The sequence below is a fragment of the Aethalodelphis obliquidens genome, unplaced genomic scaffold, assembly GCF_003676395.1.
Source record: "Aethalodelphis obliquidens isolate GAN/ISIS:26980383/991018 unplaced genomic scaffold, ASM367639v1 scaffold28, whole genome shotgun sequence".
Taxonomy (NCBI): Eukaryota; Metazoa; Chordata; class Mammalia; order Artiodactyla; family Delphinidae; genus Aethalodelphis; species Aethalodelphis obliquidens.
Window position 1 is genome coordinate 16923664 of NW_020837972.1, and position 17364 is coordinate 16941027.

General features: G+C 53.8%; 1 protein-coding gene across 4 annotated transcripts in view; it reads left to right on the forward strand.

The window, feature by feature from the left end:
• The window catches only part of MLXIP (MLX interacting protein), a 62362-nt gene that overhangs the window by 37445 nt on the left and 7553 nt on the right, over positions 1–17364 (forward strand). For 2 of the 4 annotated variants that reach the window (XR_003436753.1, XM_027124891.1), the window contains exons 2-12: positions 7189–7295; positions 7958–8043; positions 9809–9898; positions 10325–10366; positions 10718–10889; positions 11548–11637; positions 12212–12303; positions 13267–13921; positions 14353–14474; positions 14576–14792; positions 16713–16840. Coding sequence is in view for 3 of the 4 variants with exons in the window: in XM_027124891.1 (XP_026980692.1) it covers positions 7189–7295; positions 7958–8043; positions 9809–9898; positions 10325–10366; positions 10718–10889; positions 11548–11637; positions 12212–12303; positions 13267–13921; positions 14353–14474; positions 14576–14792; positions 16713–16840 (1801 nt within the window). In the remaining variant the exon portion in view is untranslated. The remainder of the gene's footprint in view (positions 1–7188; positions 7296–7957; positions 8044–9808; positions 9899–10324; positions 10367–10717; positions 10890–11547; positions 11638–12211; positions 12304–13266; positions 13922–14352; positions 14475–14575; positions 14793–16712; positions 16841–17364) is intronic. The other 2 variants (XM_027124892.1, XM_027124894.1) reach the window with 2 other exon arrangements.

Sequence of the window (17364 nt, forward strand, 5' to 3'; positions counted from 1 at the left end):
TCCGAGCCGATTGGGAAATAAAACTGGAGTCAGTTCACACCAGCACTCATCACTGTGGCCAAAATGTCATACAACCCAAGTGTCCATCAGCAGATGAAAGAATAAACAAAATGTGGTCTCGCCATCCAGTGGAATATGATGCAGCCATAAAAAGGAAGTACTGATACATGCTACAGTGTGGATGACCCTTGAAACTATTGTGCTACGTTAAAGAAGCCAGACATAAAAGGCCACATATTTTATCATTCTGTTTATGTGAAATGTCCAGAAGAAAGAAATCCATAGAAACAGAAAGTAGATTAGTAGTTGCCAGAGGCCAGGGGGAAAGTAGTGGGGAATGACCGCTAGTAGGTACAGGGCTTCCTTTGGGGGTGATGAAAACAGCACTGAAACGAGGTAGCAGCTATGGCTGCACAGCATTGTGAACGTACTGAATTGTACATTTTTAAATGGTCAAAATAGTAACTTTTATGTTACATGTATTCTACACAACAAAAAAGATTCAGCAGATGCTGGCTAAATTATTCTCCGTATTGTTGATCAAGCTGAGGATGTGGCTTATAAGGGAACCCCAGACTGTCTTTCCAGGCAGCCCGGGACTAAGAGAGGCCTCCCTGACCCCAGGCTCTCTCTGTAGGAGCAGAACAGGAGGGGCCTGGGCCCTCAGTGGGCAGCTTTCCCACAAGAGGAAAGGAGAAGGGCCTGGCCCCCCATGTCAGTGCTGCTTTCCACACTCCGTAGCTCACCCACTCCACCTAGCTGGGAGGGAGTAAGGGGGAGACAGGCCTAGGAATGTTTTCATTTGTTTGTTTTATTTTATTATTATTTTAAAAATTTATTTATTTTATTTTTGGCTCCATTGGGTCTTCATTGCTGCCTGTGGGCTTTCTCTAGTTGCGGCGAGCAGGGGCTACTCTTCGTTGCGGTGCGTGGGCTTCTCATTGCGGTGGCTTCTCTTGTTGCGGTGCACGGGCTCTAGGCACACGGGCTTCAATAGTTGTGGCACGTGGGCTCAGCAGTTGTAGCTCGTGGGCTCTAGAGCGCAGGCTCAGTAGTTGTGGCACGTGGGCTTAGTTGCTCTGCGGCATGTGGGATCTTCCTGGACCAGGGCTCGAACCCGTGTCCCCTGCATTGGCAGGCGGATTCTTAACCACTGCACCACCAGGGAAGTCCAGTAAGTATCTATTCGAATTATAGTTTTGTCTGAGTGTATGCCCAGGAGTGGGATTGCAGGATCATATGGTAGTTCTACTCTTAGTTTTTTGAGGAACCTCCATACTGTTTTACATAGTGGCTGCACCAATTTACATTCCCACCAACAGTGTAGGAGGGTTCCCTTTTCTCCACACCCTCTCCAGCATTTATTATTTGTAGACTTTTTAATGATGACCATTCTGACTGGTGTGAGGTCGTACCTCATTGTAGTTTTGATTTGCATTTCTCTAATAATTAACGACGATGAGCATCTTTTCATGTGCCTGTTGGCCATCTGTATGTCTTCTTTGGAGAAATGTCTGTTTAGGTCTTCTGTCCATTTTTCGATTGGGTTGTTTGTTTTTTTGTTATTGAATTGTAGGAGCTGTTTATATATTTTAGAAATTAAGCCCTTGTCAGTCACATCATTTGCAAATATTTTCTCTCAGTCTGTAGGATGTCTTTTTTTTTTTTTTTTCGGTACGAGGGCCTCTCACTGTTGTGGCCTCTCCCGTTGTGGAGCACAGGCTTCGGACGCCCAGGCTCAGCGGCCATGGCTCACGGGACCAGGTGTTCCGTGGCATGTGGGATCTTCCCAGGGCACGAACCCGTATCTCTTCATTGGCAGGCAGACTCTCAACCACTGCACCACCAGGGAAGCCCTGTAGGATGTCTTTTTGTTTTGTTTATGGTTTTCTTTGTGGTGCAAAAGCTTATAAGTTTGTTTAGGTCCCATTTGTTTATTTTTGTTTTTATTTCTATTGCCTTGGGAGACTGGCCTAGGAAAACACTGGTATGATTTATGTCAGAGAATGTTTTGCCTGTGCTCTCTTCTAGCAGTTTTATGGTGTCTTGTCTTATATTTAAGTCTTTAAGGCATTGTGAGTTTATTTTTGTGTATGGTGTGAAGGTGTGTTCTAGCTTCATTGATTTACATGCGGCTGTACAACTTTCCCAACAGCACTTGCTGAAGAGATTGTCTTTTCCCCATTGTATATTCTTGCCTCCTTTGTCAAAGATTAATTGTCCATAGGTGTATGGGTTATTTCTGGGCACTCTGTTCTGTTCCATTGATCCATGTGTCTGTTTTTATGCCAATACCACGCTGTTTTGATTACTGTAGCTTTGTAGTATTGTCTGAAGTCAGGGACGGTTATGCTTCCTTTGTTCTTTTTCCTCAGGATTGCTTTGGCAATTCTGGGTCTTTTATGGTTCCATATAAATTTTAGGATTGTTTGTTCTAGTTCTGTGAAAAATGTCATGGATATTTTGATAGGTATTGCATTAAATATGTATAGTGCTTTGGGTAGTATAGGCCTTGGAACATTTTGCCCGTGGGTTTCCAGGAAGCATCAGGAATGGTGAAGAAGTATTGCCTCACAAGCAAATGTGGTTGCATGACCAAATGAAAGGACTCCACCACTGTCTGGGCCCCACACTGGTAGACCCCAGAACCGTTGCCTGCTTTCTTTTGGAGAGATGGTCTGGCCAGGAATTAGGACCTGGGACCTAATCCTACCTGGGACCAACGGAACCCCAAATTCCCGCCCCAGTCTCACTCTCCCCCGTTCTTCTTAATTCCAGCTCCTCTCTGTGCAAGGCTTGCATTTTAATTTTCATTCCAAAGCAGTCTCTTGCCAGACCTCTGAAAAATTCAGTTTGCTCGTTCCACCCAATGGCAGTTTTGAGAGAGACTTTTGTTGTGCTGTAGACTTCCTGCCCATGTCATGAACCTGTCTTCTAGGAAGGGCTGCCGTGGCAGGGTGGGGATGAAGGTTTTTCTTTATGGAAAAGTTTAGTACTCAGTAATTCCATATTTAATCGCACCTCCCACGTGCCAGGCACTGTGCTGGGATGAGTCAGACCCAGACCCTGGCCTTCCCAGAGTAAGACTGGGAGAGTGGGGGGTGAATCAGGGTCATTGTTCTGATCAGGAAGCTGGTGTGTGTGTGGGGGTTCCCAGGCGTTTAAGGAGGTGGGGTTGGGAGGCAAGGCTGGAGGAGATCTTGCCAGTGGTCTTAGAAATTTTGATAATGTGTTTCTGGTAACACTTTATTTTATTTTAAAGATTTTTTTGATGTGGACCATTTTTCAAGTCTTTATTGAATTTGTTACAATACTGCTTCTGTTTTATGTTTTGGTTTTTTGGCCCCAAGCCATGTGGGATCTTAGCTCCCCAACCAGGGGTTGAACCCTCACCCCCTGCATTGGAAGGCAAAGTCCTAACACTGGACCACTAGGAAAGTCCCAATGGTAACACTTTAAAGAAGGAATATGGCAGAACCCTGAGTTAGACTAAGAAGTATCCCAATCAGCCGTGTCTGGAAGCCGAGTGAAGCTGGGACGGGGCTGAGGGGAGCAGGAATCCGATCATGGCTGCTTTGTGGGCGTCCTGCTCAAGGGAGCTCCACCAAGGAGCCGCACGGTCCCTTTTAGAACTCTTTGAAGCAGCCTTTCCTGTATGTTCCGTGGGAAACTAGACTTGGGGTACCTCCATAGAAAGGGTCCCAGTCCTTGTCTTCGGATGTCTGTATAGGGAATGTCTCCTCACCCCATTGAAGATTGACAGTGACATCAGCACATCAAAGGCTCCAGGGAGCCCATCAGTAAGGAAACGTCTCTCCACCTCTGCGGGCACTTTAGGTTTTGGCTTTGGTTGCAGACTTACTTCTTTGCGTTGGTTGAGCGCCGCCTGTTGGCTGTTGAGATATTACAGAAGCCTCAGTTGATGGGTGATAGCAGTTGGAAATAAACATCAAGGAAGAGGGAAACATCCCAGCAGTTGAGGAGGAAGAAGATGAGAAGCCCAAACTATACCCTATCAGATTTGGTTTCTAGCCTCCAGGGTTTGATCTCTCTCTGAATCTTCCCACCCCCTTCGTGGTAAGTAATTGAAGCTGTTGCTGTTGTCTGACTTCTCTGAGAAGATGCTCTATGCTCACATCAGCCACTTTGTCTTAAATAACAAAGCAGGAGTAAGGGTGGGTTTATATTAAGCCCGGTGGTCAGTCCTTAACAGAATGTTGCAGGGGACTTCCCTGGCGGTCCAGAGGTTAGGACTCCGCGCTTCCACTGCAGGGGGCACGGGTTTGATCCCTGGTCAGGGAACTAAGATCCCACATGCCGTGCGGTGCGGCCAAAAAAAAAAAAAAAACCACAGTAACGGAACGTTGCAGGACTCCAGAGTTTCTCCCCACAGGAGTCCTCGTTTTCCATCCCATCTCTTCTCCTGCTTCTGTCCTCGGCAGCTGTCTGCAGGTGGCAGATGCCGGGTCAGGATTCTGGTCCTGCTAGACACACAGAGAAAGTGGTGTTTGAATCCTGGCCTTCAACATGAGGAAGCTGTCAATTATAGAGAAGTTTTGTTTTCCCTTAAGGAAATAAAAAAGTAGGGAGGGTTTTCTGTTTTGTTTTGTTTTCTTCTGGAACAGGCAGGAACACCCTGCCTGGCTAGACAGCGGGTTGCTGGAAGATCTTTCAGCGGAAGGGAAAGAGGGTTGGTTTGCCCAGAGGCGGGACCAATATACTCTGGTGTATACTCTGCCCTCCAGACTGGCCTAGAAGCATCCCCCCGCCTCCCCCTCCCCCCAGCTCCTGCCATTCTGGGTGTTTTCTACGGCCTTGACCGGACCTGTGTTGCTGTCCTGAGGGCCGTCAAGCCAGGCAGAAGGACCAGCACAGGCCTTTCTGCCTCTCCTTGGTTTAGCTGAAGTTTTCTCATCCTCTGGGCCTCAGCTGAGATGTTACCTTCTCCAGAACGCCTCTTGTGACTGCTCAGACAGGGTTAGTTATGCCGACTGTGTTCCCACAGCCCTTTGCTCTTGTTCGAGGCACGCAGCACGTAGGCAGGACTCATGCCTCAGCAGCTCATGTGCTCCATGAGGGCTGGGACCTCATCCGCCTCACCCATCCTTTTCCTCCCCTCCTAGCGTGTGCATGACACACAGTAGGTCCTCAACGCTTGTTGAGTGAGTAGATGGACCCAGGCCTGCCTTCCGGGCCCTGAGGAAGCGAGTGGCTCTGCAGCTGTGCGGGGGTCAAGGCTGACCTTTGCCCTGGTCTCTGCTCGCTGGTGTCGAGAGGGGTCCCGTGGGTGTCACCTTTTCTTCCTGTGGGGAGGAGGCACCCCACGACAGTGGTGGCAAACACGAAAGAGAGGACTTTTCAAGTCAGGAGGTGTTAAAAGCCAGGCCTTCGGAAAATAACTTAAATCCAGATCACTGAGGTGGTTATTAATAGCTTACCTTTACATTTTACCTTAGGGTTTACCTGTCCTGTGTGTCTAAGAACGTGTGCGTGTGCGTGTGTGTGTGTGTGTGTGTGTGTACATTTAATCCTTATTAAAACACTCTGGAGGCAATGGTGTTATTGTAATTTTACCCAGGAAACTGGTGTGTTAGAGAAATTAAGTGACTGTGAAAGTTCACAGTCAGTATGCAGTCGTGCCACAGAGGCTCAGAAACACTGGGCTGCTGGCTGTTAAACGTAGGTGACAGCTGGGGTGGAAGTGCCTTTGGACCGGGGAGAGGTGGGAGGAAGAAGGCGTGTGACGGGCTCGAAACCCCTGACCCTTTGAGCTGAGGTGGCTTCTGTCTGTCTGTCCCTCAGATTCTCAAAGGACTTGCTGTGACGTTTCCTCTGGGGGTGGGTCACAGCCTTCCTCCAAAGCCTGGGCCAGTGCTGGGTTGAGTTGCGGGGCGGGGCGTGAGGTTTGCCAGGTGCACCGCCAGGGGCTTCTGCTTGATAAACCAGGTGTTTGGGTTCAGGGAGTGTTTATCGCTCAGGCAGTGCGTCTTTGAAGACCCCAGATGTTGTGACTGCTTGTCACATGGAATTTCTGGGTGGGTTTGGAGAAGGGGCAGGGCTGTGGCCTGCAGTGATGTAGAACCCACAGAACCCCCTTTGTATGGACCAGTGACCGTGCCTTGCCCATCTCAAGCCATCTGAAGAGGGGAAGCCCTATGCCAGCTGCTCAAAGGTGGCTCCTGGCACAGCCCTTGAAAAACTAAACTATTGAGAAGCCTGTGCCACCAGGCAGCATTCCTTGCCTGCCGTTAGCTTTGTTTGCAAGGGCCGTTTAAGTCATTCAGTGAAGAATTATTACACGAGCCCCTGCCTTGTGCCAAGTTCTGTACTGGGTGCTTCAGATGAGGATGCCGGAAGGGCCCTCCCCTCGAGAAGCTGCAGTCTAGTGGCAGGAGGTGTGGGGACACATTGCTACACGGGGAGTGGATGAGTGCTGTCTTTGAGGTGTGAACAGTGCTCAGGGGTCCTGAAGGGATTGGCGGCAGCCTGGGAGAGGCCGGCGCCGGCTGGGAGGGGATGATGTTTGAGCATCATTTGGAAGGATGAGTGGGTGGCCAGGGGCGGAGGGAGGTCTGTGCAGAGTGAGGAACGCAAGCACAGGGGCCTGGAGGCAGGAGAGGGCCCCACAGGTTCTGAGGCCAGTGGGACGTTTGTGTGCCTGGACTGTAAGTGCCTCAGGGGGACTGGTGGCAAAGGAGGTGGCCGAGACCAGGTTCAAGCGGGCTGGCTTTCGTTCGGTGGTCAGCAGATTTCTTTTTTCCTTCCCCCAACTTTACTGAGATAAAATTGACATATAACGTTGTTTAAGTTTAAGGTGTACAACATGATGATTTGATACATGTATGAGGCAAAATCAGCAGATTTTTAACTTTTAATTATGGAAAATTTTAAAGATATTAGAAAGTAGACAGAATAGATTAGTGAACCCCGTGTAGCATCACCTCACTCCAGCAGTTACCAACCCATGGCCGATCCTGATTCCTCCATACCAACACCATTGCCCCCTGTACCCCATCCGTATCACTTTGAAGAAATCCTAAAGTGCCTTGTGTATCCTATCAAGCCTAGCCTGTGGCTTGCATGAGTTAATCCAGAGTTTTGAGGCCTGGAAGGATTGGGAGGCACTTTGTGATTTCATTCCATTTTCAGAGAAACCACTGAGTTTCCCCTCTTCATTGTACCTTTCAGTGGGAAGTTGGTGTCTCCGAAGTGGAAGAATTTCAAGGGCCTGAAGCTCCAGTGGAGAGACAAGATCCGGCTCAACAATGCCATCTGGCGGGCATGGTACATGCAGTGTAAGTGCCGCGTGGCTGGGCCGGAGACCCTCCAGGTTCTGCCACCAGGAGGCCTTTGCACCTCGGGCCCCGGAGCCTGCTCTTGTAACATTGTGTGTCAAACAGAAGTCTCTCTCGGGCCGTGTGCGTCCAAATCCGAGTGAACTGGACCCTTATTGCCATCGGCACTGGGGGCCCAGCCAAGCGTCTGCAGGAGGCAGAAGTGTAGGCCGATTGCTCCCAACCTAGTGAGCTCAGTGTTGTAAAGGCAGAGGAGGAGGGACGGGTGTACAGCCGAGAGGTGACATTTGGAGAGTCGGGGAACAGTTCCTGTTTTCAGCAGGTCTGAGACGATGCCGGCCCAGGCCGCGTCCTGTGTCCAGCTGGCTTGGGTACAGGTGGGTCTGGTGACTTCTACAGGAGATCGGCGTGCTCGGGGTCCCCTAGGCTCAGGCCGGTGTTTCTCTTGATCAGCCAGACTCCCTTTCTCGCCCACACATCACTGCCAGACTCTTTTCCTTGGACCTGGACCCCTTTATTTCCCTGAAATCTCATTTTCCAAGGGAAGGAGAAGGAAAGAACCCTTAAGGGTCCCCCCTGAGGGGCGGGGTGTGAACAGAAGTGGCGGAGCTCCTGCAGGGGTCTCTGCCGCAGTGACGCTGTCTCACCCTCTCCCCGCCCAGATTTGGAGAAGCGCAAGAACCCTGTGTGCCACTTTGTCACTCCGCTGGACGGCTCTGTGGAAGTGGACGAGCACCGGCGGCCAGAGGTACTTGGCATGTGATGGGCCCTCACTCGGGAGGAGGTGACTCACAAGGGTGGGACCGAGGGCTCTGGGTCCCGCAGAGGGAGGACGCAGGACAGGGTGCTGGGGCTGTGCTGTCCTGGCAGCTGTTTTGACCCTGAGAAGCGATGGCGATGCGGAGGGCAGGTGGCCTCTGACACCCCACAGAGGCTCCCGCCTTCTCAGACCGGGCTGACCCAGGGACTGAGGGGGTCCTCCAACCGGGACTTACCCTCTACTTTCTTTTAATGTCAGTATTTCTCTGGAAGTCAACGGGGAGGGAATCTTTTTTTCTTTTTTAAAATTTTTATTTATTTTTGGCTGCGTTGGGTCTTTGTTGCTGTGCGCGGGCTTTCTCTAGTTGCGGCGAGTGGGGGCTACTTTTCGTTGTAGTGCGCGGGCTTCTCACTGCGGTGGCTTCTCTTGTTGTGGAGCACGGGCTCTAGGTGTGCGGGCTTCAGTGGCTGTGGCTCGCAGGCTCAGTAGCTGTGGCTCGTGGGCTCTAGAGCACAGGCTCAGTAGTTGTGGCGCACGGGCTTAGTTGCTCCGCGGCATGTGGGATCTTCCCGGACCAGGGCTCGAACCCATGGACCCTGAGTTGGCAGGCAGATTCTTAACCACTGTGCCACCAGGGATGTCCCACGGGGAGGGATCTTGACTCCTTACAAGGCAGACATCTTTAACTCTTAAAGAATGAACTCGAGATCTTTATATACTGAGAGGGAAAGATGTTGAAGAAATAGTAAATGAATAAAAGCAAGTTGCACAACAGTATTGGAGTATCTTCAGGTGAATTTTTTAAAGCGTGTGTCTGTGTGATTGTACATGCATAGGAAATGTCTTGAAGGATATACAGAAATTGTTTCCTCGTGGGATTAGAGTGAGGAGGAGGAAAGACTCTTCTTTCACTTTTTACTCTTCTGCATCTTTTTAGCTTTGTCCAAGCATGTCTCACTGTTACCATGAAAAGGGGAAAACTTGGAAAGTAACCTAATGAAAGACAGTCGGGAGCCATAGGACATGATCTGGTGTTAGTATTAAGGAATATCACTTTTTTTGTTCTGGTAATAATATTGCATTATTCACGGTGAACATTCTTCACTGTCAGAAACACACAGTGAAGTATTCTTGGGTGAAATTATGTGGGATTTATGATAGGATATCTGGGACTTGCTTTAATATTTTCTAGCCATTAAAAAAAATAAAGGAATCTGAAAGTGAGGTGGGCTCTCGGAGGCCGTCGTGAACGCCTCGTCACCAGAGGTCTTCAAGGCTGCTGTGGAAGGGGCTCCCCGCCCTGCACAGTGGGGAGGCTGAACTGTATCTTAGAGGTCACTTTCCACCGGAACCTTCTGTGACGGGCTGTTTGTTTTCACCCTTTGGAAACGTGGCGGAGGCTAAGGGCATTTGAGAGCTAGCCTGGGTCTCTGGAGGTTCTTCCAGCGCCGGGAACTCTGTGCTTCTCCCCTGCCAGGCACTCTGTCTGACCCCTGCTCCGGTCCAGCCTCCAGGACCTGGGCCCCCGAAGCCCCCTGGGTTATCGTGGGCCATGAAATGAAAGCTCCCCTTCACTCAGAGGCCGGGCGTGGCCCAGCAGAGGCGGGACGCACTCTGTGGACGAAGCCGCAGGGAGGCAGCCTGCTTCTCGGAGCTGGACTGCCCGGACCCGACTTCCAGAGACAGACACCTGCTTCTTGGCAGGGCGGCTCTTCCAGCGCCCCTGCTCACTCTGCCCTGCGTCTCCCCACAGGCCATCACCACGGAAGGGAAGTACTGGAAAAGCCGCATTGAGATTGTGATCCGGGAGTATCACAAGTGGAGAACCTACTTCAAGAAAAGGGTATCTGGCTCGGGCTCCAAAGAGAGCACGTTCAGGAAGCCCCGTAGGGGAGGGAAGAAGTGAGCCCGGATTCAGAACACTGGCCCCCAAGGCTGCGGCCCGGAGCTGGCCACCCCTCTCCTTGGCCCAGCATTCTAGCCCAGCCCAAGTGGTGGCCTGCTTTGGTCATGTGACCCCTTTGCTCTCAGTTTCTCCAGCTAGGAGCCAGGGCTCTTTATTCCACAAACGCTGGCTGGGAATCTCCTCTGTGTCCAGCGTTGGCCTGGGGATGGCAGGGGCAGGATCCCTCTCCCCGCCCGCCTCCCAGAGAGAGAAGGCCTAGATGTTTCTGGAGGTTAGCCCCTTCCAGGAAGGAGAGGCCGAGGGCCTCGTCCCCTGCCTGGGCCCTGAGTGACCACCTTGGTCCTCTCTGTCCTTTCTCCGCAGCTCCAGCAGCACAAGGATGAGGACCTCTCCAGCCTGGCCCAGGTGTGTGAGCTTGGGGGCCATGAGGACCCTCATGGGACCCCTCCCCCTTTGACAAGAAACAGCAGTGACTTGGGTGGCCCAGCACTGCAGCAGCAGGTAGCCCCTGTGCACCCTGGGGCTAGAGGAGGGCCCCCCCCACCTCACGTGAAGGATGTGAAGGAAACAAGCCAGTTCTCTGCTGGGGGCTGGAGGGGGATTCTCCCTGCAGTTCCCCACCCCCTCACCTCATCTCTTATATGGGATCCCTGGCTGCTCTGTGAAACAGTACAGCGTATTTCCCTGATGTGATGTGCTGGGAACCCCTAAGTCACTCTTGTCCCTTTGGTTTGTCCTCCCCCCCGTCGGTGGCAGGACGATGACATGCTTTATTGGCACAAGCACGGGGATGGCTGGAAGACCCCAGTCCCCATGGAGGAGGACACGCTGCTGAACACAGACATGCTCATGTCGGAATTCAGCGACACCCTCTTCTCCACGCTTTCCTCGCACCCGCCCGTGGCCTGGCCCAACCCGCGCGAAATAGGTAACCCGCCCCTAGACTCTAGACTGGAAACGTTGCCTTCTCCACCGGGCCCCCAGGGCAGGCTCTGCCTCGGGGCCGTCCCTGAGCTGCTGTCGCGTGTCTAGGGTGATCAGTGAGGAGAAGGGTTGACCAGCCTCCTTGCTGTGTGGGGGCCCCGTCAGGCCCGTGGTGCCACCGCCAGGGAACAGTGGAGGTTTGGTCTGAACCAGTTTCACATTTCTGATACTGTCCCTCAGCAGAGGACAGGGGCCTGGGGCGCATGACAGGGCCTGTGACTCACTCTCAGGAAAATCATTCGCACTCCTGGGCTGGCCTCTCACCTGGCAGCGTGCAGCTGTCCAGTTAACCCCTCAGGGAAGAGCCCACAGGCTGAAATTAGAACCCGGGGTCTCTGCATAGCTGCTCATGGCTTCTGGGGGGTGTCTGTTCCCAAATACTCAGTTTACCTTTCCTACGAAAACTCGCTTTCCTGCCCTCTGAGGGCGGACGATGCCCATGAACTGATGAGAAATCCCAGCCAGTGGCCTACGTTTCTCCTCGGAAGAATCTAGAATGCGAGCAGGGCCAGGAAGATGCATTCCAGGCCCTTAGTATGTTCCTACAGCACATGGTCTGAGAAGGCAAAATGATTCCTCTGTCTCCTTTCTGATTCTTACAGCACATCTGGGAAATGCAGACATGATTCAACCGGGGCTGATTCCTTTGCAGCCCAACCTGGACTTTATGGACACTTTTGAGCCTTTCCAGGGTGAGGACTTGGGGCAGAGAAAGAGCACGGCTACCTGCATCTTCCTTTACCCAGGACAACGTGGATGTTGCTTCCCTGTCATAGAGGCAACTGTTAGAATGGACCAGGGAGAGGACTTAGAATTTTTCCAGAACTTTTTTTTTTTTTTGCTAGTAGCTGCAAGGCCTGGAAAGTGTTTCTGGGATGTCGTTCTGTCTCCTCCTCCACGTCTCAGAGCCTCTGGTTTGGCTTTGACTGTAAGCAGTTCTCCCACTAGGCAGCAGAGTGCGCTGACGACACAGCCACCTCCTCGCCGTTTCCTGCAGTTAGAACTGGTCCTTGAGCTCTTGCCACTGTAAAAGCGGGTGCCACCCAGGCCTGGGAGTGTTTCAGAGGCCACACTGGTTGCCAGCCTGTGCAGCTCCAAGCAGAGGGCCTCCTTCTGCAGAGTTACCTCGTGGTGGGGGGGCGGGGAGATGCCCTCTAGCCATGGCATTCCTCTGGGTAAGGTGGGGTTCAGTGCCTGATTTGTTTGGGTCTTAATGCAGTGGAGTGATGGGCACAGAGCTCACAAGCCCCTGATGTTGTCTTTCAGACCTCTTCTCTTCCAGCCGCTCCATTTTCAGCTCCATGCTGCCTGCACCCGCCTCAGGGCCTGCACCAGATCACAACAGCCCACCTGCTCAGGTAGAGAGAACTTGGGGGAAGGGGCACCGGACTGGTCCTCAGACCTTTGCAGCCATAAGCAAAGTGCTAGGGGTGACTAGATCCAGCAGTGAACTCACATATAATGTGTAAAGAAGTTATCCTAGCCCTCCTTGGAAGCATCCTTAGGTGTCCGTGAGGTGGGAGACTCTATCAGTAAACGTATGCTCCTGCCTAAGGCCCAGATAACCTTGTGTGCAGCGGGCTCTGTCTTGACCAGTTAAGACTGGGCCAGTGAGACAGCAAAGAAAAACGCAGATCGCTAAGAAGAGGAAGTTCCGTGTATTTCTTTTACTTTTTACTCAGCACTCAACGCAAGTTGGTTACCAGCTGCTGGGACGGCTGAGCTGAGTGAGGCATGGCTCTCTGCCATTAAGAGACTCTCGGGCTGGTGCCCATATCCAGTTAGGCGCCCGTGACCTGACCCTTTCTCCCTCCATCTGGCTCCGTGAAGAGTTTCTCCTATAGAGACTGAGATCCGAACAATTGATTCCTTGTAGCGTTTCCCTTTTAGGAAGAAGTGACCTCTCTAGAAGTTGACATGTGAAACTGTCCTGGGGGAGCCTCCTGAGCAGCTGTGATCCAGGCTGCCCCTGCTCTGTAACAGAAGATGGCAGGGACTTTGGGGGGACCCCGCTGGACTCTAGAAACAAGATATCCCCAGGCCGAGAGCCAAGTGTGTACAGACAGTCGCTGTGTCTGAGCCGTGTTATCACTGAGTTCCTAATGGAAACAAGACCCCTGCAGATGCCTGGGGAGACCCAGATCCAACCCCCGCAGATTAGCAGTCCCAGGGCTGGGAGACGTCGCCTCTGTCCCTTCTGCCCGGGGCATCGTCCCAGGCGCCGGGTACTGTGTCGGACCTTGTGGTGTGCAGCGCTGGAGAGTGACAGCGAGCAGTGTGACTCTAGCGTTCGTTCCTCACTTCTTCTCTTCCTTCCTTAGGAGAGCATCCTGCCAACCACCGCTCTGCCCACCCCGAGCCTCCCTGACGGCTTCATTGCACCCCCTGCAGCCACGGCCCTGGACCCCACGAGTGGGCAGGGCTGTGAACACACCTCCCAGCCGGGGGACCCCTTTCTCCAGCCCGCAGACTTAGGTCCCTCTGCACCACCACTGAGTGTCCCGCAGCCCTTCTTGCCCGTGTTCACCATGCCTTTGCTGTCGCCCAGCCCAGCCCCTGCACCTGCTTCCCCCGTCTTGCCATTAGGCCCTCCTCCCGCCACTGCCCTGAACCCCCCGACTCCCCCTGCCTTCCTGCAGCCACAGAAGTTTGCCGAAGTCAGCAAGTCGCCCCCTGTCATCACCCACACGGCCTCTGCCACCCTCACCCACGACGCCTCTGCCACCACCTTCAGCCAGAGCCAGGGCCTCATCATCACGACCCACTATCCCACCCCCTCCGTGTCCCCCTGTGGCCTGGCACTGTCTCCGGTCAGCCGGCCACCAACCGTTGGGCCTCCTCAACCCCGTTTAACTTTCGTGCACCCCAAGCCCATATCATTGCCTGGGGGAAGGCACAAGCAGCCCCCCAAAATAGTGCCTGCTCCCAAACCAGAGCCCATGTCCTTGGTATTGAAGAATGCTTGCCTCGCCCCAGGTGAGTCAGGTGGAGGGAAGCAAGTGGGAATCTCCCCCTGCCCTCATCCCCCGCCGGGATGTTTCCCGTCCCCAGGCTTGCAAACTCGTGACACACACATCGTGATAGGAGACAGAAGGGTTATGAAAGACTACATGTGTAGATCTAGTCTATTTTTTCTATTCTATGTTGTTCTTTTAGTTAGTCTCAACCCAGTTTGAAAAAAACATGGTCCTGGTCATCTCTTTCCCAGGTCTGTAATCTGTCCCCTCCAAGGAGAAGCTGCAAAAAAGTAGCTTTGTCTCCATGCCCTGCAGCAAGGAGGTGACGTCTCAGTGGCAGCAGAGGGGTCGTGTGCTGCTCCTAGGCACCCCCGCCCCGCCCTGTGCAGCCTGGTCAGCCCTGGGGCCCCCAGGTGGGCCGCCACCCTCACCTCCCCCTTGTTCTGGCAGCTGCCTTTTCAGGACAGCCCCAAGCAGTGATCATGACCTCAGGCCCTCTGAAGAGAGAAGGGATGTTGGCTTCCACCGTGTCCCAGTCCAACATGGTCATCACGCCTGCTGCCATCGCCAGGGTGAGTGGCCCAGACAGGCCCTTAGCATCCTATAACCTTGGGTGGCCCTCACCCAGCATGACTGTGGTTGGGGGTGACCTCTCTCCCCTGTGTCCCCTCAGGCTCCTGGGGTCACAGAGTTCCACAGCGGCATCCTGGTGACAGACCTTGGCCACGGCACGGGCAGCCAGCCTGCTCCCATCTCCCGGCTCTTCTCTCCCAGCACAGTGCCGGACTCCCTGGTAAAGGGCGAGCAGGTCCCACCACATGGGGGCATCGCCCAGGTCCCTGCCACAGGTGCCAGTGAGTCTGCTGTCTGGTTGGAACGGTTGGGACCGCGTGAGTGGAGTGACGGGCCCGCTCTGGACTGGGGAGGCTGCCGATGGTGCCCGGGATTGACCCTGGGTTTCCAGGCCGGGTGGTGAGAAGCTGCCAGTGGCCCAGGCTAGGGAAACGCTCGGCAAAGGGCAGAATAAACCAGGGAAAGCAGCCGGCGCATTGCAGTGCAGGCAGTTCGTGTGCTCGCAGAGACATCGCTCAGCCTCCTTCAGAAAGGCCCGGCTCTGATGGGGATTTCCCTGGGGGTCCAGTGGTGGAGACTCTGTGCTGCCAACGCAGGGGGTGCAGGTTCATTCCCTGGTCAGGGAACTAAGATCCCATATGCCATGCGAAGTGACCAAAAAAGATTTTTAAAATTTAAAAAGAAAAAAGAAAGGCCTGGCTCTGAGCTGCCAGTTCTGATCCACAAAAGCGATTGAGTGGGGCTTCCCTGGTGGCGCAGTGGTTATGAATCCGCCTGCCAATGCAGGGAACATGGGTTCGAGCCCTGGTCCGGGAGGATCCCACATGCCACAGAGCAGCTGAGCCTGAGCTCCACAACTGCTGAGCCCGCGCTCTAGAGCTGCAAGCCACAACTACTGAAGCCCATGTGCCTAGAGTCTGTGCTCTGCAGCAAGAGAAGCCACCGCAATGAGAAGCCCACGCACCACAACGAAGAGTAGCCCCCGCTCACCACAACTAGAGAAAGCCCACGCACAGCAACAAAGACCCAACACAGCCAAAAATAAATAAATTAATTAAATAAATTAAAAATAAAAAAGGAATTGAGAGGTCCGCGTCGACAGTTTCCAGAAAGCCTGAGCCTGGTGTTGCCATAGCCACAGGAGCCCCCGGCCTTGTCCGGCACTGGCCGGTCTTCCCCTCCCCCACGGTGTGCCGGCACCACGCCTCGGGAGCCCCCTTCCTTCCTCCCCAGCTTTGTCTTCCGTCGGTGAGGTGGCCGGGGTAGGACTGATATTGCCCAGTGACGTCTGAAGAGCTGAGAGGTCAGGGTAGATGATCTTCCCGAGGCTGTGCTGCTGCGGGTTGGGGAGAAGCCAGGTACCAGGTCGGAGGGAGACCAAGGTGTCTTCCTGTCTCAGGTAAAACCGTGGCAGCTGCTCCCGGCACCCTGTGCAGAGGCATCTTCCCGAGGTGGAGTGCAGGACACGAGGGGGAAGGCTCTCTACTTACAGGGGTCAGACAGGGAGTTGTCCCAGGACAGGCTTTGAAGAATAAGGACCCTCATCTGGGAAGATACAGACGCAGACTGGCTATGAGTCAGGCCCTGGAATACTGTATGGGGCTCCGGCTCAGGGAAACGGCGCCGTGTCCACTGAGGCAGGTCCCCGGAGGTTAGAGCCTTGAGAGCAGGGTGGGGAGAAGAGCCGAGCAGAGGGGACTGAGCCTGAGGCATCTGTGCTGTGAAGCGGGACTGACCGGGAGGGTCAGGGAGGGGCTTCCTGCGGGTGTCTCTGGAGCCTGGGCCACAGGTTTCTTCCACCATGTACTTTGTGGGTAAAATAGCGCTTTGGTTTTTTTTTTTTTTTCCTTTGGTTTTTTTAATTAAAAAATGTCAGGGGTGGGTACAATTGAAAAAGTTGTGAGAAAACATATATGTAGAAATTAAAGAACAACAAAAAAAAAGAACAGGTAGCCGTGTGCTCGCCACCCAGGGTGAGAACTACAGCTTTGCAGACACTGAGGGGCCTTGCAGAGGGGCCCCTGGTGGCCCAGGAGGCAGGCCTCCTCGCAGCCCCCAGACCTGTGACTGCAGCGTCCAGCTGGCGTCCGTCAGGCCTAACGGAACCCACCCCCTGCCCCCGCCTGTTGGCAGGGGTTCCTCCTGTTTCTGCTCTGGGGCTGCCATGGAGGTTCAGGGTGGGTGTCGTGTGCAGCTGGTGCAGCCTGGTCCCTAAGGGGAGTCTCTGCTCTTCTCAGGTCGAGACTGCCCGAACTCAGGGCAGGCCTCTCCGTGTGCTTCAGAACAGAGCCCCAGTCCTCAGTCTCCCCAGAACAACTGCTCAGGGAAATCTTCTGCAGACCCCAAAAATGTGGCTGCTTTAAAGGTACCTGTTGGGTCTTGATTCCCTTGGAAGGATGGGGAGGCAAGGGCTTTGGGGATGACTGCGGCCCTTACTAGAGACGCACTGGAAAGAACCGTGGGCTTGAGGGGTGTCCCACGCCAGGCTGGGGCGGCATCAGAAAGAGGGAGGTTTGCTGCTTTAACCTTGAGCCTGGTGGCCCCTCCCACCCCCCACCTACCCCCAGCCCCGTGGTGACAGTGGCCCTCAGCCCAGGAGCCAGCGCTGAGCCCTGTGGAGCAGAGGGAGGAGGCGGCAGCTGTCAGAAATGGGTCCAGGTGTGAGGGTGGCTGGGAGGGGCCGAAGCAGCAGCCTCGGGCCCTTGCTGTGCTCTCTCCTGCAGGGATGGTTTTCTAGTCCCGTCCGTCCCCCTCCTGGCTCCCGCTGGAGCCTTTTAGCTTCCTGTCGCCCCTCCTTCCACATAGCTCTCTAGAGGCCTCAGGGTCCCAATCTGCCCCTAATCTGGGCAGCAGGTGGGGGTGGGATGGGGAGGGGAGGGGTCCCTGTGT